Below are 25846 nucleotides of genomic sequence, written 5' to 3' on the forward strand. Positions count from 1 at the left end.
CCGTTCTATGGGCATGATGGGTTAAGTTTTTACGAGAACGACTCGGAAAAGATAGAATCGAACTGGTTCTTTTCCTCCGTTTTCGGCATTCGCGAAAAAGGGGCTCTCAATGGGGAACATTAGAAGATGTTGTATGTCAAATCCTTTCTTGAACAGATATTGGATTATATAGAAGGTGGAAATCCATTTGCTACATAAAAAGCTCATGAATTCATAAAGGTCATAGAAGAACAGCTGTCCAGCATTGCTTTTAGCTGCCAGTGTTTTGAAGATGATTAAAGAGACAATGAACTTGTGGAAAGGGTGTCGAGAATGGAGATTTTGGACCAGATCTACAAAGATGGCAAAAGAAAATGGTCCACCAACTGGAAACAGCTTGGTGAAGAAATAATCATGGCGATGGACCTGATACCACAAGAAACGAGGAATCCAGAAATAGGAAAAGCACCTGCAAGTTGCTCGTCTCCGAAAACAACACCAGAGCCCACAAATTTACACAGGACAACTGAAGACCCCCTCGAGGGTTTGATATCAACGAAGCAAAAAACCCCTAGTCCAGATGGCATCACAGATGTCCAAATTCCCCAGGTGTAATTTGCTTTTCTTGCACAAAGAGCTGCTGCTCATCAAGATCGTTCCAAGTAGCCTCAACACCAGCAGAATCACACTCATTCCATCCCTCTGGCTAGCAATGGTGTAGCATTCTTTCGCCAGTTTCATTCTCCTCCCCAAGGAATCTGCATTGATCAATTTCTGCTTGCCTAGACCTTTTTTCATTAGGTGCTGAAATGCCTTGTGAGGAATCTGTTAAGGAGGTGTAGCATATACTTGCAATTAAGACATCATTTACAGTCTGGGAACATAACATGGACACTAGGGTGATATTGAACTAGACAGTGGGTTTGCGTGGGCTCTCAAAGCGCCACAAATCTTGTTGTGGGGTCATTGTTGCTGATAGAGATCAATTGCCTTAACCAAATCTGCTTCTTTAGCCTGAATTCCACCTGTTTCATCGATGACTCAGTAACGTTCGTTAAATGAATAAAATACTGCCTGAGACAAGGATTCAAAGATGTTTTATCTTTCAAATAGTCACCGACATTTAAAAATAAATTCGAAGAATAGGATCACAGATGTAACCCCGGAATAAAAAGCGACAGCAAGATCAACGTTGTGCTACTTCCACTAAATTGCGGATTTTGATCGAAATTTAAGGACAGGTAATTCTGATATATATCCCTGACGTTATTAGATTTTAGTGGAGGCGAGTACAAGATAATTCGACCGGCAATTTCCCGAAGCTCGATCATCGAAAAATTTTCCATCAGAGTCTGTCGTTTACAGCGAATTCAACAGAAGATATAAAACAATTTTACGGCTCCATCTTCCGATAGAAACATGTATGGGATGTTATTGAAGAGACGAGGAGAATAGGCATGAAGGGATAAGAAGTGCTTCTTCGTGGATACAGTACGTTGATGCATCTGTGAGATTTTCATTTTACATGTGTGCGATGAAGTAGGTAATGATATCAGATTTTCGAGTTAGATTATTATCTGAAAGGTATTAAAGTTCCGAATGAACTTTTGAATAAGGTTGGAAAACATCTAAGGGAACTGCAACGCAAGATATAGATGAAACCATGAAAAATATGGATCTAAATGTAATTAGAAAGAGAAACGGTTGAAATACCAAACAACAACTAGACATGTGTGTGCACCAGGATTCTGTTTTTGGTCCTATCATTGCTCGATGGCGATTCCAAGCTGTACAGTGTTCCATCTCTAAAAACTATGATCTACAAGTTGACCTGGATAATGTTGCATTATGGTTCTGGTCTTTCAACATCAGTAAGGGCCAAGAAAGATATCCACCTTATTCAGTCTCTCTCTGATGATTCTGGCTTGTTATACCTACCTTATGATATTCATAGCCCTAACCTTCACCGTTCTCTAGGCCCTGAAAGATATGGTAAAACCATCGGAGAATAACTTTACCCTACAAAATTTTTTTGGTGTTCTTTTTTGTTGTTGGTGTAGCAGGGGGAAAATCTGCAAGTCGGACGAACCACCCTCTCCTCAGGGGGAACAAGTGTGGGGATTCTCACTCTCCTGAGCTCGAGACCCACCAAAATCCCTCAACTGCTTCTTGAATATTGGTTCCGGCCATTTGACTATAAACCGTTCATCTCTTAGTCGGTTTTCTTCTCGCACACTATTTTGCTGGGATTTATGTGTTTATCCTCTATTGGATAACACTTTATTGGATTGTTCAATAAGTTTCTGTTCTTATTTTAATCTCTTTTTAATGGATCTCTTGATCCCCTTCGGTAAATTCGCATTCCTTTTGTCTTCCTCTGGGTCGTAGTCTACTATAGTCTCCTGAGTTCTTGATTCGGATGGTTTTTCGTTGTTTCGAATAATTTCTCTTCTTTTCTGTTCATGAATTCCGTTATGGTTTCCCATTTTAGGTCCCTATAAATCTGTCTATTTCTGACAAACCAAGGTGCATCTATTGCACATCGTAGCAGCTTGTTTTCAGTGGCCTGTATTCTTTTGATGAGGCTCTTTGCCGCGAAACCCCAGGCAACTGATCCATAAGTCAGTTGAGGCCTAGCAACGACTTTGATTATCTTCAATTTTGTGTCTTTCGACATGTGGCTTCTTCCTGTCAGAGGGTAGGGTCTATTCATCGACTATAGTCTACACATCGACTACAAACCTTGTCTTGCGCAGATCTATGAACCCATTGTGCAGGTACCTAAAACAAGCCAGAATCACCAGAGAGAGACTCAGTATCAATTTGGCAAGTTACCATTTGTAACCAGAACAGGTCAACGCAACATAAACTGTTTTCATCTTTGTCAAGTGTTTCAAGGATACCCATGAACGTAATAATCTTGCATACGTAACTCCAATCTTGCCAATAAATAGTTTTCATATCACTTCTTTAAATATTATGTTTGTCACAACTTCACCGAAAATACTCTCACATCCCCAATCTCATCACATCTCTCCCTGCTAAACGTATAGATCTTCAGCGAATGTTCTTTCTCGCGCATAAATCAAACGGTCTAGTCTGGTTATGCCTGAGAATCTCCTCCAAATAAAATTTTATGGAGAACACTGCAAAAATTGTATAAATTCGGGCGGCAACTATGAAACGGGTCAGCATATTTTATTGCACAAGAGGCACCCATACTGCAGAGCTCTTTCAGACAGCCATTATCTAGCGTAATAAAATATACTCTGCTCATAAAATTTTGAATCTGTAGTGTTTATCTCCGCCCTACGAAGAGGTGAGGTGCTCGGTTTTTATGGGCGCAGTATCGTGAGGGCGTCAGGTGTGATGTTTTTCCAGATCGCTCAGCCGGGAAATTCATCCGTTTTACGATATTTTTTTCGACGCCTATGGAGGATATAATGGGGGGTGTATCACTTTTGAATCAGATACAGTTGGTAGCCTCGTCTGGCTTTATCGCCGGATTTTGCGATTTTATTGTTTTCACTCTGTGTGGAAAGGGTTTGCAGATCGCATTTCTACGTTATTTTTCAACCTGACGATCGTTATTTGAGAGCCGGTGGCTACCAAGTTATCCGCCCTACTGTTCATAGTGTACCTACTGCATTACTACTATCAAAATGTCATATAAATGCCTCGAAATTTTTTTTTGGTATAGCAGGGGGATAATCTGCAAGTCAGACGAACCACCCTCTTCTGAGGGGAAACAAGTGTGGGGATTCTCACTCTCGTGAGCTCAAGACCCACTAAAAACCCTGAACTGCTTCTTGAATATTGGTTCCGGGCATTTGCCTATAAACCGTTCATCTCTTAGTCGGTTTTCATCTCGCACACTATCGTGTGCTGGGATTTATGTGTTTATCCTCTATTGGATAACACTTTATTGGATTGTTCAATAAGTTTCTGTTCTTATTTTAATCTCTTTTTAATTGATCTCTTGATCTCCTTCGGTAAATTCGCATTCTCCTTTTGTCTTTCTCTGGGTCGTAGTCCACTAGTCTCATGAGTTCTTGATTCGAATGGTTTTTCGCTGTTTCGAATAAATTCTCTGCTTTTCTGTTCATGAATTCCGTTATGGTTTCCCATTTTAGGTCCCTATAAATCTGTCTATTCCTGACAATCCAAGATGCATCTATTGCACATCTTAGCAGCTTGTTTTCAGTGGCCTGAATCATTTTGATGTGGCTCTTTGCCGGGAAACCCCAGGCAACTGATCCATACGTCAATTGAGGCCTAGCAACAGCTTTAATAATCTTCAATTTTGTCTCTTCCGACATGTGGCTTCTTCTTTCTATCAGAGGGTGGAGTCTATTCATCGCTGCTTTCGTTTTGTCCATTGCTTGTTTGATATCACTATTCCAAGTAAGTCCTTTGTCAAGCGTTATTCCTGAATATTTGGCTCATTTTTCCTGTCGATTTCTTCGCCGTCAACTTCTAGATTCGTTGTGGGTGGCAGTGTTCTCTTCTGAAGTAATATTGCTCGGCTCTTTTGTCCATTGAGCTTGATTTTCAACTTTATGCACTAGTCATTTGTTTCTTCAATCGTTTCTTGTAGAACTCGTTGTATTACTTCTGGGTTGCGGTGTCGAGTTGCTATGCCTGTGTCGTCAGCATATAACGTTAGCATGGTTCTTGGATTCTTCGGAATATCGTGAATATATATGTTGTACAGAAGTGGCCCAAGTACTTACCCTTGGAGTATTCCAGCCTCTATATCTCTAGTTGTGGAGCATTCTCCTTCCTCTTTCAAGTAAAATCTTCTATTTTTGAGGTAATTCCTGATCAACTTGCATATTTTGATCGAATATCCAGCACATCTCATCGCATATGTTAATCCTTCATGCCATACTCTGTCGAATGCTCTGGCGACGTCTAGTAAAACAAGACCTGTAGCTTGTTTATTTTGGAATTCCTCTGTAATGTATTCTGTGAGCTTTAATAATATGCCTCGAAATTCATCCATCCATTGAAGATATAGGACCGACTGAATTCTAGTTGACGAAAGTGGAAAATGCATGTATGTCGCGATTGAAGTTTGATCAAGGGATTTTAGAGCAGTCATTTTGAGTTCTTCAATAATAAGATTGTTGGATCGAGCCAATGAAGGCAACATTCTCAATGCTTCGACTTTCCCCTCACAATTTTTACCCGTAGTTAGGTTCAGGTGAGTGCTCTTATCTGTTGTTAAGCTCCTTCGGGGTTTATAATGATGACGATTTGAATAAGGGATGAAAAGTTTCTAACTGCCTGACAAGTCTTTTTTGCTTTCAACTTGTGTTGAGAATATCCATCGTTTTCTCGTTGGCAAAGAAAATAATGAAAACTTGTGTCGTATAAGGGGAAACAAGTATACAGTTAACAGTCTCTTTCATCGATAGCTGTCATCAACACGCTTCGATCGGAGAACTATTCATAACATGTACAGAAAACAATTTAGGCGCGCTTTCAATACTCACCAGCATCATGCAAAATAACGAATCTCTTATCGGCTGTCACCCTGACTATTCCAGCTGTCAGGACTCTGGCGCTGTGTCTTTCACGGTCCTCCTTTTTCCACATCACGGCGTTCTCCCCGACATCCTTCACCACACACGTGATAAGTGCATCGTCCCCCTCGTAAACATGGACGGGATTTGTGAGGCTGTCTCGCATTGATGGTAATCCTGCAAAAAAAAGGGGAAGTGAGAATTTGATCATGGTCCACCGGGGTCATATCAGCCGCCGAAGTTATTAAAGTTAAGTTTTATGAACTGAAGCAACGTTTGTTGGGGGTACAAGGGTACAGGCTTAATATATAAGATGAGATGTGCTGGATATTCGGTCAAAATATGCAAGTTGATCAGGAATTATCTCAAAAATAGAAGATTTTACGTGAAAGTGGAAGGAGAATGCTTCACAACAAGAGATATAGAGGCTGGAGTACCCCAAGGGTCAGTACTTGGGAAAATTCTGTACAACATATACATTCACGATATTCCGAAGAATCCAAGAACCATGCTAACGTTATATGCTGACGACACAGGCATAGCAACTCGACACCGCAACCCAGAAGTAATAGAACGAGTTCTACAAGAAACGATTGACGGAACAAATGACTGGTGCATAAAGTGGAAAATCAAGCTCAATGGACAAAAGAGCCAACAATATTACTACAGAAAAAAAGACTGCGACCCACAACGAATCTAGAAGTTGACGGCAAAGAAATCGACTGGAAAAATGAAGCCAAATATTTAGGAATAACGCGTGACAAAGGACTTACTTGGAAAAGTCATATCATACAAGCAATCGACAAAACGAAAGCAGCGATGAATAGACTCTACCCTCTGATAAAAAAAAGGAGCCACATGTCGAAAGAGACAAAATTGAAGATTACTAAAGCCGTTGCTAGGCCTCAATTGACTTATGGATCAGTTGCCTGGGGTTTCGCGGCAAAGAGCCATATCAAAAGAATTCAGGCCACTGAAAACAAGCTGCTACGATGTGCAATAGATGCACCTTGGTTTGTCGGGAATAGACAGATTTATAGGGACCTGAAATGGGAAACCATAACGGAATTCATGAACAGAAAAGCAGAGAAATTACTCGAAACAGCGAAAAACCATCCGAAGCAAGAACTCAGGAGACTAGTGGACTACGACCCAGAGGAAGACAAAAGGAGAATGCGAATTTACCGAAGGAGACCAAGAGGTCAATTAAAAAGAGATTAAAATAAGAACAGAAACTTATTGAACAATCCAATAAAATGTTATCCAATAGAGGATAAACACATAAATCCCAGCACGATAGTGTGCGAGAAGAAAACCGACTAAGAGATGAACGGTTTATAGGCAAATGTCCGGAACCAATATTCAAGAAGCAGTTAAGGGTTTTTAGTGGGTCTCGAACTCAGGAGAGTGAGAATCCCCACACTTGTTCCCCCTCAGGAGAGGGTGGTTCGTCTGACTTGCAGATTTTTCCCCTGCTACACCAAAAAAAAAAAAAACTGACATGTTAAATAAGAGAACAGAGGTTCAACTCTCTACATGTGGATTAAGCAACTTCGATATCAAAACTATAGAAAACCTTAAATGGAAAGGAGATTCCAAACACTCAATTTCCTTCACGAATTCTTTTTTGAATTCACCAGTGTACAATCGGCATCTAACTAGATCAGCCTATATAATTCGCTCGTATTTCTGTTTCATGGGATATTCTACTAAAAAGTTTCGTTTCCACTTCCGGTAGTACGATAAAAAAACAAAGTATTAGCATGCAGGGAGAGCAACGTCATGTTATGAGTATGAGATGTTTGTATTTTGTAATATTCACGAACAAATCTGGCGTTCCCGTCTGAATTTTAAGGGGAATGTCACGTACAAAACGAATGCTGAAATTCGGTCGCAGAATTGCTGGCGTATATTGCATCTTGAATAAGATGGATAGTTCACGTGTTAAGTCGCCGCATTGCCGGCAATATAAATGCGCCTCGTGATGAATATTACCTCAGGATGTATGCTTAATACTCTTGTGTTTAAGCGATGCTCGCTTTGGCAACGGATGAGGGAAATTTGGCCGCGGATGCGCTAATTGAGCTGCTCAAACATACTCGCGATTACGAGGATTGGTATTAATGTATTTAGAACATATAGGCGAAGCTTCAACTGTTTCCTACAAAGGTTTCGTATTTTTAACACATTAAACCATCGGAATTAGTTATACAGCAAGAGTTTTTGACTCGTACGAATATTTTAGCAGTAGATTCTTGAGGTTGAAAGAAACACTTTTTTCCTCTACCAATTTTTCCAAATCAGCTCGGTTTAAAAGATACAGGCTGTTGAAAAACCATGAAAAAATTATTTTTAGTTCTATCTCACAAACGGTTTTATCGAATGAAATGAATTTCGGAATATAGTTTTTCATTTATTTGATTAATCTTTTTCGAACACAAGATATCACCCACGTCTTCCTGTTTTCTTATTATGATCATTAAGTACCGTTAAAGTACCAAATTCGAAGAACCTAACTCTTGAAACTGAGTTGGACGCTATCAAATGAATATTTGAACGTTTTCGAGTAATTTGAGGTTCAAAAATTAAAAATATCTGTGAAATTTGAAAAATTGGGTACTGAATACAACTCTGTTTGAGAGATCCACAGATGTGTAGAGTCACAGATTAAGCTAGTAATTCTGAAGGTAATGTTGTTTTCCAGGGGTGGCACAGCTCATTTTTAGAACTTAAAATGGCTATATAATTTTATCAGGGCCGAATAGGAAAAAATGGTATAGGAAATAGTGTTTCTTTTGACCTCTGGAACCTAGTGTTAAAATATTTGTAAGAGTCAAAGAATGGCCGAATAAATTTTCAAAAGATGACTCACACCTTTCCTGAGGAGGATCTTCTAAAGTAATGTTTTGTTCGTTTTTGTTTTTCAAGTTCATTAATAATATATACAGGCTTCAAATATCTTTTGTTGCGGACTTAATGGAACTTCCAAATAGGAAATGGATAGATTATATCACCGCTTTTCGATATTAAATCGAACGGCGATAAACAGAAGAGTGACAGGGCATCAGGAAGTCGTCAAAGGGCTGTTTTCGTGAAACAATTTCCTGTTCGTCTTTTCAGCTCATGATTCAATACCTATTAGCGAGTCAAAGTGTCATTTGAACTCGAAACGATTCGTAAAACCTGAAAATTTATATTGGGAATTGAAGGTGTCACGAGAAAAATTGCAAACGCTATAAAATTCTGAATAATGATTCAGCTTTCGCGTAAGTAATGAAGAAGCTGGATGTTTGTAGATGAAACGATTTTCATTGGTGCATAATATTTCATCGCGGGTTCATTGTTCAGGGAAGGAATGTCGCTGACGACTGGACAAATGAACTTGATTCCATTTCCAACTTGAAGGAACAGTGATGTAATAGGGTTTATAATAACGACGGTGATTGATAGTTGCACTGACAGAAATTCTCAGAAGTGGATATTTATTTTGGAGATGTGGTCGGGTAGTGAGAAGTTTCAGAGAAAAATTGTACGTCGAAATATGTTCCATTCACATCTATGAAAGCAGTCAGCGTGCCATGCGAATTGGACACGAAAGTGTGAGGTTATGACGCTTGTCAAAACATTTTTGGGTTTTAAATCATTCGAAAATATGTGATGCACATAATTAAAGTTCATTGAAACTGATTCTAGGGATTCAAAAATAGAAGGTTTTACGTGAAAGTGGCAGGAAAATGCTCCACAACAAGAGATATAGACGCTGGAGTACCCCAAGGGTCAGTACTTGGGCCACTGTACAATATATACATTCACGATATTCCGAAGAATCCAAGAACCATGCTAACGTTATATGCTGGCGACACAGGCACAGCAACTCGACACCGCAACCCAGAAGTAATAGAACGAGTTCTACAACAAACGATTGACGAAACAAATGACTGGTGCATAAAGTGGAAAATCAAGCTCAAAGGACAAAAGAGCCAAGCAATATTACTGCAGAAGAGAGAACTGCGACCTACAACGAATCTAGAGGTGGACGGAGAAGGAATCGATTGGAAAAATGAAGCCAAATATTTAGGAATAACGCTTGACAAAGGACTCATTTGGAAAAATCATATCAAACAATCAATCGATGAAACGAACGCAGCGATGAATAGACTCTACCCTCTGATAAGAAGAAGAAGACACATTTCGAAAGAGACAAAATTGAAGATTAATAAAGCCGTTGCTAGGCCTCAACTGACTTATGGATCAGTTGCCTGGGGTTTCGCGCAAAGAGCCATATCAAAAAAATTAAGGCCACTGAAAACAAGCTGCTACGATGTGCAATAGACGCACCTTGGTTTGTGAGGAATAGACAGATTTATAGGGACCTAAAATGAGAAACAATAATGAAATTCATGAACAGAAAAGCAGAGAAATTATTCGAAACAGCGAAAAACCATCCGAATCAAGAGCTCAGGAGACTAGTGGGCTGCGACACAAAGGAAGACAAAAGGAGAATGCGAATTTACCGAAGGAGACCAAGAGATCAATTAAAAAGAGATTAAAATTAAAACAGAAAATTATTGAAAAATCCAATAAAGTGTTATCCAATAGAAGATAAACACATAAATCCCAGCACGATAGTATGCGAGAAGAAAACCGACTAAGAGATGAACGGTTTATAGGCAAATGCCCGGAACCAATATTCAAGAAGCAGTTAAGGGTTTTTAGTGTGTCTCGAGCTCAGGAGAGTGAGAATCCCCACACTTGTTCCCCCTCAGGAGAAAGTGGTTCGTCTGAATTGCAGATTTTCCCCCTGCTACACAAAAAAAAATATTGTAGGGATTCCTAGGTAAAAGTTCACCTTCAACCACCTGATGACCTATTCCATTTCGTTCAATATTTTTCATTTGAATTTCTACCTTGTTGACAACCTTAATCCTTGCCTACCCAGAACACGTTCTGCTATATCCATATTGTAACATCCCCCATCTATTCTCCTATTCATGGTAACATCCAACATAAATCCGACAACACGAGCTCTAGATTAATACATTCAATTGATTCATGACGTGCTGAAACTGAGTCACAACGAATCAATTTCGACCTGGTCATTGTGAATGTACAAATGCAATAAATCAACCTTTCGATTGTTCGAATTTGTAGACTAATGACGTTCAATTCGTAACTAAGTTATTATGTTTCAAACTGTTGCCAGAATAGGAAATTCCATGTGGACAACGTTCGTTTCATCAATTCCATACCGATCATTTATTGGTTTTGATTTATGCACGTACTGAGCGAAATTGCTAACGGCATATGCCGATTTTATATCTAGGTGCAAAGCTTAGGAATTTAGATTTCCATCCATATTTTCAGTAATTTGTACAGAAACTTTCTTATACTTATACTTTCACTAGGAAATAGTTTGTTTGTAGGTTGCACTTTTGATGTTTAAAATTCCATCCTTCGTTTGGAATATTCAGCGCTACACTGTACTGATGAGGGACAATGATCCCGTAACCAATGTATGGATGTTTGACTCTTCTGGGATTTCCTACGCCTGTTTATGACTAACTCGCATTATTATATAAAGTTTAAACAGGATATCTATACATTTTTCACCAGAAAGGCAGAATCCATTGCCATCAAAATATTCTGTCGATGAAAAGTATCTCCTAACTGAAACCAAGTCCTTTTCAAAGATACAAACATCTAGCATTTCTATACCTTAAAGTTGGATGTGAAGAATTCTATAATTTTCATACCATCATGTATGGTTTATTCATTTATTTATTTATTATCATTCAATTTGAATTGTGAATAAATAGATGTTGATTTTGAATCCTCTATTGATTCCAATTTTCTTCAACAAATATGCTTGCCACTTCCAAACTATCCATTCAATCAATATTTCATGAATTCAATCAAGATACTCCTACACTTACACTCCTCCAAACTTCCGATCGATTGAAGCAAAACTAGATATCGCCAGTATAAATAGTGCGACATGATTTACCGAAATATCATCCGGATGAATAATCGAATGAATCCCATCCGAATAATCCACTTGGTCGTTAGCTACGGATACTCGAAAAACAATTTAATTGAAAAGGAAATTTACGTCCAATAGGTCGGCTCTGTAATCTGAAAATCATTTGGAATGCCATCAATTCCGTACCAAGTGACATATAAATTATTACTTTCGATTCGGTTGGAACCATTTAGGTTGAACTGAAAACTGTTTGAACGTTTAGAGTGCCTGAAATCACTTCCATGGGGTCATATTCCGAAATGGGGGCATCATTTTTTTGCCATGGATATTGAAGCAATTTTCATGAAAGTTCAAGGAGACACAGAATAGGAGATCATCGAGGAGATCATACATTGTGCTACTATTCAGATTGCTCCTATTATTGGCGCTACTGTAGTTGCTGACCGAGTTGCTACTACTATTGGCAGAACTATGCTGATTTGCTCAAGTTGTTCTTATTGATGTTCTCAGTGCTGACAACTTCAATATGCAGACGACTGCACACTTATCGCTAGCAGCTCAGAGGATCTACAGATAATGTTGGACACCTATATTAAAATATAATAATAACAATATATAATAAATATAAATATAACATATATTCGAAGCTTTAGGCCTTAGACTCAATATCGACAAAACCAAAATCCTGGTAAGTCCGCCAGAAAGCCTTCAAACAGATATAAGCCTGAAGGATGAAACTCTAGAACAGGTCGAGCAGTTCAAATACTTGGGAAGCTTCATAAATACTAGGGCTAGCCTAGACACGGAAATACACAACCGTATCAATTCGACATCAGGGGCATTCTGGAAGCTAAAGGACAGAGTGTTTCAAAATCATGACCTAAATATGAAGACCAAGACATCTGTTTACAAAGCAGTCGTCCTCCCAACGCAGAAGCGTTTCGTAAAGAATTACGGAAGCTTACGAACAGCTTGAACAAACGCCACAACGTCATCTAAGACAAATAATGAACATCAGATGGTTCCACAAAGTTTCAAATGCAGAAGACTTGCAGCGCGCGAGTTGTTTGACAATTGAGACTCAAGTAACGAAGGCCCAACTAAGATGGAGCGGCCACATTCTAAGGATGCAAGACACAAGACTAAGCTCTGTATGGCGAATTCACAGAGGGAGCTCGGAAACCAGGAGGTCAGTATAAGTGTTTTAAGGATAGACTGCATCAATCCCTAAAATCAGTTGATGGAAATCATAACTGGGAACAACTAGCGTTAGCAGATCACAGTGGAGGTCTTTGGTCCACAGTTATAATGGAGACTCGAGAAGAATACAGCGGGGGCCAGATCTGGTTGGTGACTATCCATGCCCAGAGTGTGGAAGGATCTGTAGGTCACGGTTGGGTCTCTTCAGTAACAGGAGGGCACACATTCGCAAGTTTCCTTAAGGAATTCTAAGTTTGATCGAACTGATAGTCTCATTTTTTAGTCTTTTTGTAGATTTATTCTCAGTAGCGAGATTCAGCAATGAATGATTTAAAAAAAAAACAAAGTTTTATATGATGGTTGAGGTTACGTTCGATTTATGGTAATTGACATCCGGCAACCCTTGTAGATGGAAATTAGAAAGCACTCCGAGATGCTCGAGCGTTATGACGTTCCATAACATGTCATAATATTGATTGGAGAATTGTGACGAAGTTTCAAAGCTTTGAGGGAGATGCGATAGTTTAAGGACAGAGTTGGTATATTGCCCTCAATCTGTGCTATGATTGAGAGCATATCCCAGTTACATCCGGTTTTATATTATGCGAAATCTCATAGTTTGGTGGTGGTAAGGCACTTTTAATGTGTCACGATGCCTTTGGAGCATTATTCTTCCACAATTGGTTGTGTTCTACGAGGATGTATTGATATCTAGTAGGCCTTAACCAGTTCCGTGCATAAAAAAAATATTGCGTTACCATAGCAACGAACAATAACTCATTAGAAGTGTCATTGTTAAGTTTGAGGTCAAAAAAGTAAACCAGAGTTACGCAATAAATTAAAAGAAAGAAGATGTTCAACGAAATTGTGAAAATAGAAAAATTGGAGTATTGAGCCATCATCAAGTACCTGTATTTAAAAGGGTTAGGAGGTAAGCAGATGTACGAAGACATACTCAAAACCCTTGTCTGCGACCGTTTAAAAGTGGAATGCAAGCTTCAAAAGAGGTAAATTTTACTAGAACACCCCCCTCATTCACCAGATTTGGCTCTTTTCGACTATCATCTCTTTCCTTAACTGAAAAAAAGTTTAAAAGGTCGTAAATTTTCTTCCAACCAGGAGGTAATGAAAGCTATGGAGGTCTGGTTTGCAGAGCAAGAAGAAACATTTTTTTGAAAGGTCTAGAGACGTTGCAGGTTTGCTGTAATAAATGTATTCAATTAAGAGGAGAATATGTTGAGTAATAAAATATTTTGACATTGAAATTTTCGTGGTTCTATAGTAGGCTAAGAATTTTTCAATATATCCTCGTATATTGAGAGCATATTGCAGCTTCTTGTATTCTACACACAAAGAAATCCTCTGCCAAAGCCCTAATACTCAACCATCCTCAGGTCCCAAGACATGAAAATCCGGAAAGGAGCGAGACTCAGATTTCATCACGTTGAACGTTCAACGGTATGTTCCACAACTTTTGGTAATTTCGTTGAAAGGTGAGGTTGCCGGCACATCCCACTTCCTCCAAAGAATATTCGAAAGCTTTGTGTAATGCTCTTGACATTCGGGCTATACGAAAACCCACCCTTTGTCGTGAATAAACTCCACCCAAACTAACCGAGTCTGCACATAATGAAATTTCGCTCGGGGCGTTTTCTTTTGATGTTTCTGATTGAAATTATGAATGCGTCGATTCTGTAGCCGAAATCATATCCGTCGATACAGGGCCAGCGCCGCTAATGTAATTGAATTTTCTAGTGGAATTTCCACTATTACTTTAGGGGGGAATTTTTCAGTAGTTGTCGAAGAATCGGAATTCAATTTATAAATTAATCTAAATCAATCTAGTCGATTTCGATATCCTACGGCCGTATGCTTCTAATACATGGATAGAATATTATTAGTTGGCGTTTTTTTCAAGATTTTTCAAGCGAATTCTCGCTTTTTGAATATCACCTATTTCAATTCAGAAACTACGTGAGAGTTCAGGATTTGGTTCGAATTGATCCAGCAGTTTTTAAGAAATTGATCTCGAAGAAGTTTCCTTCTGATCCCTCAATGTTTTTCATCAGTGTAGAATGTAGAATTTTTTTGTTTGGGAAATCTGCAAATCAGACAAACCACCCTCTCCTGAGGGGGAACAAGTGTGGGGATTCTCACTCTTCTGAGCTCGAGACCCAATAAAAACCCTTAACTGCTTCTTGAATATTGGTTCCGGGCATTTGCCTATAAACCGTTCATCTCTTAGTCGTTTTTCTTCTCGCACACTATCGTGCTGGGATTTAAGTGTTTATCCTCTATTAGATAACACTTTATTGGATTTTTCAATAAGTTTTCGTTCTTATTTTGATCTCTTTTCAATTGATCTCTTGGTCTCCTTCGGTAAATTCGCATTCTCCTTTTGTCTTCCTCTGGGTCATAGTCCACTAGTCTCCTGAGTTCTTCATTCGGATGGTTTTTCGCTGTTTCGAATAGTTTCTCTGCTTTTCTGTTCATGAATTCCGTTATGGTTTCCCATTGTAGGTCCCTATAAAGCTGTCTATTTCTGACAAACCAAGGTGCATCTATTGCACATCGTAGCAGCTTGTTTTCAGTGGCCTGAACTCTTTTGATATGGCTCTTTGCCGCGAAACCCCAGGCAACTGATCCATAAGTCAGTTGAGGCCTAGCAACGGCTTTTATTATCTTCAATTTTGTCTCTTTCGACATGTGGCTTCTTCTTCCTATTAGAGGTTAGAGTCTATTCATTGCTGCTTTCGTTTTGTCGATTGTTTGTCTGATATGACTTTTCCAAGTAGTTTCTTTGTCAAGCGTTATTTCTAAATATTTGGCTTTATTTTTCCGGTCGATTTATTCGCCGTCAACATCTAGATTCGCTGTAGGTCGCAGTCTTCTCTTTTGTAGTAATATTGCTTGGCTCTTTTGTCCATTGAGCTTGATTTTCCACTTCATGCACCAGTCATTTGTTTTGTCAATCGTTTCTGGTAGAACTCTTTCCATTACTTCTGGGTTGCGGTGTCGAGTTGCTATACCTGTGTCGTCAGCATATAACGTTAGCATGGTTCTTGGATTCTTCGGAATATCGTGAATGTATATGTTGTAGAAGTGGCCCAAGTACTGACCCTTGGGGTACTCCAGCCTCTATATCTCTTGTTGTGGATCATTCTCCTTCCACTTTCACGTAAGATCTTCTATTTTTGAAATAATTCGTGATCAACTTGCATATTTTGATCGAATATCCAGCACATCTCATCTTATATATTAATCCTTCATGGCATACTCTGTCGAATGCTCTGGCTACGTCTAGTAAAACAAGACCTGTAGCTTGTTTATTTTGGAATCCCTCTGTAATGTATTCTGTGAGCTTTTATAATTGTTGCTTTGTGGAATGCTCTCTTCTGAATGTAGAATCAGTAAAAAATTAGAACTGGGCGAATTCATGTTGACAGAATATGGATTTCTTTCTAATGTCGGAAATATCGCTGTTGTCCGGTTTTATCAAGGGCCATTTGGGGGCGTCCTGAAGTTCAAGAATTGGGAGGTGAATCCACCTGTTTGTTTCTAGTTAATTCAAATTCTTAGACACTTCCTTTTATATTGCTAGACTGCTCTTCCTTAGGGCATACCACATGTCGAATAGGTACTTTAATGTCATGAAAATCGTCTACTATTGTTGTATATCTCGAGTTATGTGTTCAGCAAACCTAATTTCCATTCTGACAGATACCTTAGAAGGGCTTTAATACATGCTATAACCGAATTATAAAATTGATTCGAATGCCTAGAATCAATTAACCTAACCAGCTCCTGGAGCTCCCTTAATCACGTTACATACCATGCCGCTCACGGTATTAATACCCTTCGATATAAGGCTTCTGAGATATCTCCTGAAGCCGTACTTATTCCATTATCCAATCTAATATAACCTTTTTCGAGGATAACAAAGTCGAATGCTCAACATAATTAAGATACAGAATGGGCCCTTCAGAACCTATTAATGATCGGACGTTTCAATTAGAGGGGGTTCAATTGTGCGAGAGATTCTGCAATCTTTTCGGGAATTCGTTATTTTTCCTCGATCGAGAGACTTTGAGAGGTCTCAACGGAATTGCTTGAACTGGGAAATTTGTGTAATTGTATATTCTTAATTGAGACGGGTAATTCTGGTTTGATTCTCAGCGAGGAATTTGCTTTTACTGAGAGGGAATAATGGTGCTGTACTGATTTATAAAGGAGGAATTCAGCTCGACAAAAAGTTATTTTCGTTCATCATTGTTTCCTAGTATTTGCGAAACGGTTTCCAGGAAAGATTCAGTTCGGATTTACAAATATTTCATTTGAGGGTGACTGTTTTTTGAATAAGCAAATGCTCGTTCCTACTGGTTGTAGAATCAATTATTTTTCAGCATCACAGTTTTGAAGAATATCAAAAAAAGTTTGAATACTTGTTTCGTGCCTGCTTCCTCTTTTCGAAATTGATTGTCTGTTGAAAAAGAATTTTGGTAAATTACAAGATGATTCTTAGTCGTGCATCAATTATTTGAATTTTGAATGTTTTTTCTTACAGGAGCTTTCGATAGCTTCATCAGGAGAACTACGATACAATAACAAGTAAGTTGAATATAATATAAGTGAATAATATTCATAACTCATATGAAATGGGGATTAAATGAATTGAAAATTAATTGCAAAAACTCATAGGCAAGCATACCAAATCACGATGAATTTCTTCAACCTACTTTCTAATCGGATATGACTTCAAATTTCTAAAGGACTCTCAATCAAGGATTAAAGTGAGAAATGCTACATCCAGAAGACACCAAAATAAAATAATCCGAAGATGATGAAATTCATCTCCCTTTACAGCATATTCCCAAAGGTAAAACGTGTTGTAAAGGCGATATCGAAAATAATCGAGTCTATCCCATGCCTCGTGTTAATTAGAACCGAAGTTCACTTCATTTCACCTCCTTCTGTTTCATTTGATGAGTTCCGAAACGAACTCAACCCATTTCCAGAAAATATTGCGTTTGGTTCGCTCCACTGTTCCCCCTGGAGTTTATGCCATCGGTTGCTGTTGAGAATCCACCGATAATGAGGAAATTGGAAAATGCAGGGGGACAGAGTTTCTATTGGAAACAAATGCGAAAGTCGCCCGAAGAGAAATCGGGTTTCTGGAGATGAATTCATTCGTTGTAGATGGAAGTTGAGGGAGTAACTTCCAAGTGGATTGGATTCATCAGATATGCATGAGACAATAATGGAAAATCACTAAATCAAACTAATACTGAAATTCCTTCTGGTGGTATAATATTGTTTTCCTTAATTCAAATTTTGTTGTGATTTTTGAGCAGACAAATGAATGCTGATCCTTATCCAGGCTTCATCCTTCATCTGGGGCACAATAGATCTTAAGGTCACAGAGTAACGCCACCACCTCTTAGTTCATCTGTATCTCAGCTTCTCTACCTTCATTACGAGAGATTTCAGCAATAATGCTAATTGTCTGCGAATGTTATTTCTACGCTATTCCCAAAATTGAGTCAGGTTTCCAATTTCCGTATAATTTGGATGGAAAACATATTATTCCACTAATGAAGGTTGCTGTCTAGATCAAATGTATCAGGTTGGCCTCAGACCGTTGATTGACTATTGCATGGTGGTTTTAATGATAAGTTTTACCTACATTGAAATGGGGATAATCCACAAACAATTGGAGGAATATAAGTCTGGAAACGGCCAGAATCAACAGGTTAAGTTCAGTTTGATTCTGTTCGGTTCAACAAAGCTTACAGTTTGAAACATGCAATATTCATTATGGTGCAACCATATCAAAAGAGAATATTGTGATGGCAAACGTATTGAATCGATAAAGGACTGAGATGATGTGAATATCGGACGTTGAGGTTGAAAAACCTTTTTTTTTATAAAGCACCAGAAAGTGAACCAACAGATCAACTCACACTGAGCCATTCATTCATTCATTGTATCCCTTTATAGAGAATGAATATACAAAAAAACTCAAAAACTAAACTATCGGTGCGATCCAACTTATAATTGCTTAGGGTTACTTGCGACTGTGACTGAACAGACCCAACCGTGACCTACAGATCCTTCCACACTCTGGGCATGGATAGTCACCAACCAGATCTGGCCCCCGCTGTATTCTTCTCGAGTCTCCATTATAACTGTGGACCAAAGACCTCCACTGTGATCTGTATAACGCTAGTTGTTCCCAGTTATGATTTCCATTAACTGATTTTAGGGATTGATGCAGTCTATCCTTAAAACGCTTATACTGACCTCCTGATTTCCGAGCTCCCTCTGTGAATTCGCCATACAGAGCTATTGGAGTTACCAGGATTTTGGTTTTGTCAATATTGGATCTGAGGCCTAAAGCTTCGTATGTATGTTTATAGGTGTCCAATATTATGTGTAGATCCTCTGAGCAGCTAGCGATAAGTACGCAATCTTCAGCATATTGAAGTTCCGTGATAAACTCAGTACGGTTTTTTGCTCTGAGGCGCTTCAGGTTAAACAGGCCTCCATCAAATCTGAATCTTAATCCATCTCCTCTTGCAGGCATACTCATGTCAGCACTGAGAACACCAATAAGAACAACTTAAGCTAATCAGCATAGTTCTGCCAATAGTCAGCTACTCGGTCAGCTACTACAATATTGAGATCTCAAGATCATACCTGATGTGGCACTCCACAAAAACTAAATGGATATTCTATTGCTCGTTGGTAGACTTCTGGAAGTTTTTTTGGTGAATCTCTGGGTGTTATTCTGATATTTTCAATCAGTGATACATCGTTATTTCAAATAAATTGTGCTACATAATTTTTATTGCATCAAACGCTTCTTCACCATGAACCAGAAGCTTGTTGGTCCCACCTGTATCAAACGAGGACGAAACTGTTTCAATTTGAAAATATAAACCCCCCCAGGCTCAGAATAACTGAATGATGATGGTTTTCGAGGACTAATTCCTTTATTAATTTAAGTTCGCACAATGCAAACACTATCACACGTTGAATCTGCGAAGTTTATCCACGTTAACCCAAAGATTAAACTGTTTGGTCGCCTGAATAAAATCCAAAAGTTCCAGCCGCAAGCCCGAGCTAACAGTCTTGCTCGGACTACTAGTTTCAATAAAATCCCTCACTTGATGTCCCGAATTTGGATTAGTTCCGAATGAAAACGCTTTCTAGTAACGTATTTAGCCCTAATGCCACCTGTCTGGGATTTACCGGATTTGTAAGCTTTGTGTCCTATCGTGGCTCGTGACTTCGATAGATTAGCCCCTTCGTTTATCCAAAGCGGCCGCACACTGCGACTGTTTTTCTCAGATATTTTCACAGGAAAGGGGTGAACATCATCTACGTTGATAATGGATTTCGAACAATTTTTTTTTCACTCAGAAAAATGTGTTATCAATAAACTTGTCTAACTTTACCATAATTTCAAGGAATTGTGTAAAGAGCAATCTCCAATTGATTTTATCACATCAAAAAGCTCTTCAAATAACAAGAATTGTTGAAAATGCTACGATACAAGAGTCCAAATATCTCAAGACGTTTCAAGAATAGGTTCTAGTATTTGTTTGGACTATAGGTAACGTCCTGTCATCTTGGAAACGAAGCATTCCCAGACAAAGGCCTACTGGACCTTCACGACTAACTCAGAGATAAATATCCTGGATTTGTTGCTATATTCAGGAAACACCCTGTACCTATTCTCAGAATTTTATGTCAGATCCTAAACCTTTTCAATGATCGTTTCCTGGAATGATAACATTGTATCTAACATAACACAGATCTAGATCATTTTCTTCCCCTTAGGACTACGTTGAACCTGACTATATTTCATCATATTTACTCAAGATTCTAAACACTTTTAGCCCTCTGAAATCCCTGAGGCGTGCGATGTAAACGGAACTACCCTGACAATGTCAAGTCCCCAGCTTTCCCTACAGAAGTTACAGTGTTTGCGGACATAATTGATTTTAACCACGATCCCCCATCAAATAGTTCAACAAATCAACATATTTGATGTTCTGTGGCATGAATACACGATCGTATAGGTTGAGAAACACATAGGTCTCATATTGGTGTTCAGACAAGATTCTAAAGGCTGAAAGTGCTTAGTAACATCAAAATGCAAAGTACAAAACTCTACTATTGAAATTAAATTTGACGTCAGTTGTGTGAAAACTTGATGCCGTTTGCGATGAACAGAAACAAACGGAAATATCAATAGATTGTTGATAGACATTTTGGTTAGTCGCACCATAAACCAGTTTTCAAAATACCCATAGTTTCATGACCGTACTGTGGGCTTAATACCCACTTATCCTACCTACTTCCGCCTCACGTTTGGCTTTTGCTCATTTATTTTCAATCTCCGGACAATTCTCATCAAGGAAATGAGCTTACGATTGGTCCGTATTATAAAGTACCAACCAGCTAGATTTTAACTCGACGACAGCTTCCTGTGTGGGGTCAAGGGGTTGAAAAAGTATATGGAGATCATCAGTGAATCCCATTTATTTTTCAGGTCAGGTCGAGAGGTTATTTTCGTTCTGAAAGTGGAAAAAAATGCGAAATTCATATCAGGTGTGATGAGCTTTGAAGCTCAGCATGGAAATTACAAAGTGTACCAGTTCATTCGCCATTTTGAAACACTGGTCAATGAGCATAGAACACCTTTTCACTCTGAAGTAGTCTGAAGCAAGTTGTATCTGTAAATGGTAGCAACTCATTTTTTGCGTGTAGATATCATGTCCAAATAGGTAACGATAGATAATAGTAGAGAGATGGTGAGATGAACATTTTGAGTACAGCAATTCTCTTTTAGGAACCGAAAATTGGCTCTTGTCTCCCTAAACCATGGGAGAATTGAACAGGGGGCGAGAGAGACTTGACCATAAGTATGTTTATCAGGCAAATCATTGGGAGAAAAAATTTCCAACGACATATTTTCAATTTCAGAGTCACTCTCACTTATTTCCGAGATGTTTTTCACTTTTTTAAACCTTTGTATATTTGCTTAAATTTATTTCTATAATTCAATTTTTTGTTGAAGCAAGCTATTATCTAAGCTTAGTGCGGGAAACTTGGACCACTGATTATGTCTCCCTACCATAGCATGGGTCAAGTCTCCCGCACTCTCTTTAAGTCTATTCAACAGATGTTTTCTTGAAACTTTCACAACTATCATTAAAAAAGCTCATCGTTCGAAAAACAATATTAATCAATGAAAGCAATAAATCTAAGAAACACCACTCACCTATTGAACATTTCAGACAGTGTAACAAACAAAAATTATTAAATTTTTTTACTTCCTAACAACAAAATCACGTTCAACCCTCTTACTCACAAACTTTTCTGATGGCGGCCCAAATGGAGCCACCACTAGTTGTGCCTTGTTACAAGTCGCGAAATTTGAATTTTTTTTTTGGTGTAGCAGGGGGAAAATCTGCAAATCAGACGAACCATTCTCTCCTGAGGGGGAACGAGTGTGGGGATTGTCACTCTCCTGAGCTCGAGACCCACTAAAAACCCTTAACTGCTTCTTGAATATTGGTTCCGGGCATTTGCCTATAAACCGTTCATCTCTTAGTCGGTTTTCTTCTCGCACACATCGTGCTGGGATTTATGTGTTATCCTCTATTGGATAACACTTAATTGGATTTTTCAATAAGTTTATGTTCTTATTTTAATCTCTTCTTAATTGAACTCTTGGTCTCCTTCGGTAAATTCGCATTCTCCTTTTGTCTTCCTCTGGGTCGTAGTCCACTAGCCTCCTGAGTTCTTGATTCGGATGGTTTTTCGCTGTTTCGAATAATTTCTCTGCTTTTCTGTTCATGAATTCCTTTATGGTTTCCCATTTTAGGTCCCTATAAATCTGTCTACTCCTGACAAGCCAAGGTGCATCTATTGCACATCGTAGCAGCTTGTTTTCAGTGGCCTGAACTCTTTTGATATGGCTCTTTGCCGCGAAACCCCAGGCAACTGATCCATAAGTCAGTTGAGGCCTAGCAACGGCTTAAATAATCTTCAATTTTGTCTCTTTCGACATGTGGCTTCTTCTTCCTATCAGAGAGTAGAGTCTATTCATCGCTGCTTTCGTTTTGTCGATTGCTTGTTTGATATGACTTTTCCAAGTAAGTCCTTTTTCAAGCGTTATTCCTAAATATTTGGCCTCATTTGTCCAGTCGATTTCTTCGCCGTCAACTTCTAGATTCGTTGTGGATCGCAGTCTTCTCTTCTGTAGTAATATTGCTTGGCTCTTTTTTCCATTGAGCTTGATTTTCAACTTTATGCACCAGTCATTTGTTTCGTCAATCGTTTCTTGTAGAACTCGTTCTATTACTTCTGGGTTGCGGTGTCGAGTTGCTATGCCTGTGTAGTCAGCATATAACGTTAGCATGGTTCTTGGATTCTTCGGATTATCGTGAATGTATATGTTGTACAGAAGTGGCCCAAGTACTGACCCTTGGGGTACCCCAGCCTCTATATCTCTTGTTGTGGAGCATTCTCCTTCCACTTTCAAGTAAAATCTTCTATTTTTGAGATAATTCCTGATCAACTTGCATATTTTGATCGAATATCCAGCACATCTCTGCCTTGTTACGAGTATGTCACAAGCTATTTACGATAGCGGTAGCGCAAAATTTGAATTGAAATACTTGAGTTGGTTCAAGTCTCCCTGACTCCTCCTACATGAGGATTTTCTAGTTTCGCTAAATAAGTTCTAGGTACAACAATCTTGGTAGATTGAATATTTGAAAATCAACCTCCTTTCACCTTGTCGTCAGCATAACGAATTCATATTGAGCAAATTGCACGCCAACTAAAAATTTATTCCGTGAAAAAATTCCAATATCGCAGCGGAGGAATCAAGAAACACCTTGACGAATCTGAAATATTCCCTTTATTCCTTTTTCTACCGATTGCAATGGGAGAAATTCAAACTCCCTAGCACTGACACTGCTTTTTGACATCTGTGAGTCGCAGGGTTGGAACTAATTTGAACTTCAACTTGCGGGAAGTGGACTGTAGCAACCGGAAACATAAATCTCCGCAATATGAGTGTGATGTGAATTCGCAAAGGTGAATTCGTTAGAAATTAATTTCAGAAAGGGTCGTTTGATCTCGTTTTTGGATTTGGTGGACGCCGGACTCTGAGTATAACCCCACTATAATTAACTTAGAAGGTTCAGCGGAGGCTTTCTTTACTCAAGCCACATCTGGTAGAATATCAAAATGGATTTTGTTCAATTCGTTTCCCTGCCATCGTCATTAGAAGGAGATTGGGGATGTGGAAACTTTGATTTATAATGAAGAAATTTGATACACTTGAACTTCTCATTAAAACGATTGAATCTGTCGTGAGAACACTTTGTTATGATGGTGTAAACTTGTGATGGAATGATTTCTCCACAGATTGACATAATTTAAAAGTAAACAAGCCGAAGAAGACAAAAATCTGTTTTCAACGTTCCTAGGTCTCTTTCTTATATCTGATAAGGCTTATAAAAAGTTTATCGAAAGAAGTTTTCGACGAAGAATACAGAGCTTTATTGATATAAGATGACATTGAAATCCCTAATTAAAAGTTTTTTAGCTGATTGAATTTCCAAGTGTTGATTGTACTTCTCCAGCAAGACTTTGGGCAATAGTAGTTATTTCAAGAGTGGTATAGTCCTTCATTCTATCAGCTCTTTCATTTCGACTAATATGTAGTCCTTATCCTAGGCACTGGCGTACCCAGGATTTTTTTGAGGGGCCTAGGAAGCTCAATGTATTTTTATGCTGGAGGGCTGTGCCCACCTGGCCCCTAGCTACCTACGCCCATTCTCTCAAGTGACCAGTAAAATATTTTCCATGTTTTCTAATGAGGTCATATGAGGAACATTGTTATGTATTAATTTTCTGTAAATATTACTTGTTCGATACGATATTCAGGATGTGTCCGTGTTGTATATAGCTTATCTCCACGTTTGTGAATTCTTCATTCGTGCTTTATGATATCCGCGTAACATATTTATGATGTATCTTTTAGAGATAATGGAGGAAACATGACCTAAGCATTTTTAACACCGACGATATCTTTTTGATCAATAAAATATGTTGAATTGAAAGAAATGCAACTGAAAATACTGTTTTGATAATTGCAAATTCTATTTTTTGAACAACTTCAGTTATGTTGAAATTGTCGTACTCGAATAGTGGCTACATGGAAGATAAATATTGTAGGTATTTAACGTTAGGATAGACATATTATTCTGGGATTTTTCTATACTCTATTCACTTTTATTTTAGCAGTCGGTTGGCCATGGAAATTTGATACATTTCACTCTGTATAGTGAGAAAATGTGGGGTTATGACGCTTGTCAAAACATTTTTTGGTTTTGATTCAAAGCAATTTTGCCAGTTCTACGTAAAAGTTTCTGTTATTACTTATTTTATCACAATGTCGAATCTCTTCGGAAAATATGTGACGAACATAATTGAAGTTTATACAAACTGATTGAAGGCATACCAAATCCAGTTATTTGCATGAAAAAAACAAGAGATCAGTAAAATATAAAATATGCACTAGCTTGAGGAGAGTTAATGTTCGTTAACTTCTTTGGCTAAAGTTTGAATGCGTTACATCAGTCGTAGATTTCAAAAATATTAACTCGAAGATGAAATGCATATGATGCAGTGATTTGGAATGGGTATCTCCCGAAGGAATTAACAGATAATTACAAGAATGTTAAATTCTTCAACAAAAATCCTCTTGCATCAATATAAGTAAAAGGAATTACAGTTTCAATGTATAGTCAAATGAAAAATAGAAAAATTTTCGGGAACCTATTTTACGATGACATTAATCGAAAATCCTGTAGTAAACTTTTCGCATTAATTCACTCAAACATAATATTCTCAAATGCCACCAGTTTTTTGGGTCTTCCAATAGAAAGAAATTCTTTGGCATCCTCTTCATTCACAATCTTTCTGATTGTGGAAATATTCAGCTGAAATATAAGTCGTTTAGATTCAGATGAAACATCATTTAAATTTTCTTACATTGAATATTTTCGCTACCGTCTGACGTATTGTGGATTTTAGAATATCAGGGTATAACTATTTGAATGAGCGGACCTGA

The 25846-nt window shown here is 38.4% G+C and overlaps 1 protein-coding gene across 2 annotated transcripts in view; it reads right to left on the reverse strand.

Moving 5' to 3' along the window:
• LOC123316343 (Ig-like and fibronectin type-III domain-containing protein 1) overlaps positions 1 to 25846 on the reverse strand; it is a 180332-nt gene that overhangs the window by 36497 nt on the left and 117989 nt on the right. For both annotated transcript variants that reach the window (XM_044902373.1, XM_044902372.1), the window contains one exon: positions 5478 to 5684. In XM_044902373.1, the coding sequence (XP_044758308.1) occupies positions 5478 to 5684 (207 nt within the window). The remainder of the gene's footprint in view (positions 1 to 5477; positions 5685 to 25846) is intronic.

This window comes from Coccinella septempunctata, chromosome 7, assembly GCF_907165205.1.
Source record: "Coccinella septempunctata chromosome 7, icCocSept1.1, whole genome shotgun sequence".
In the NCBI taxonomy this organism is placed as follows: domain Eukaryota; kingdom Metazoa; phylum Arthropoda; class Insecta; order Coleoptera; family Coccinellidae; genus Coccinella; species Coccinella septempunctata.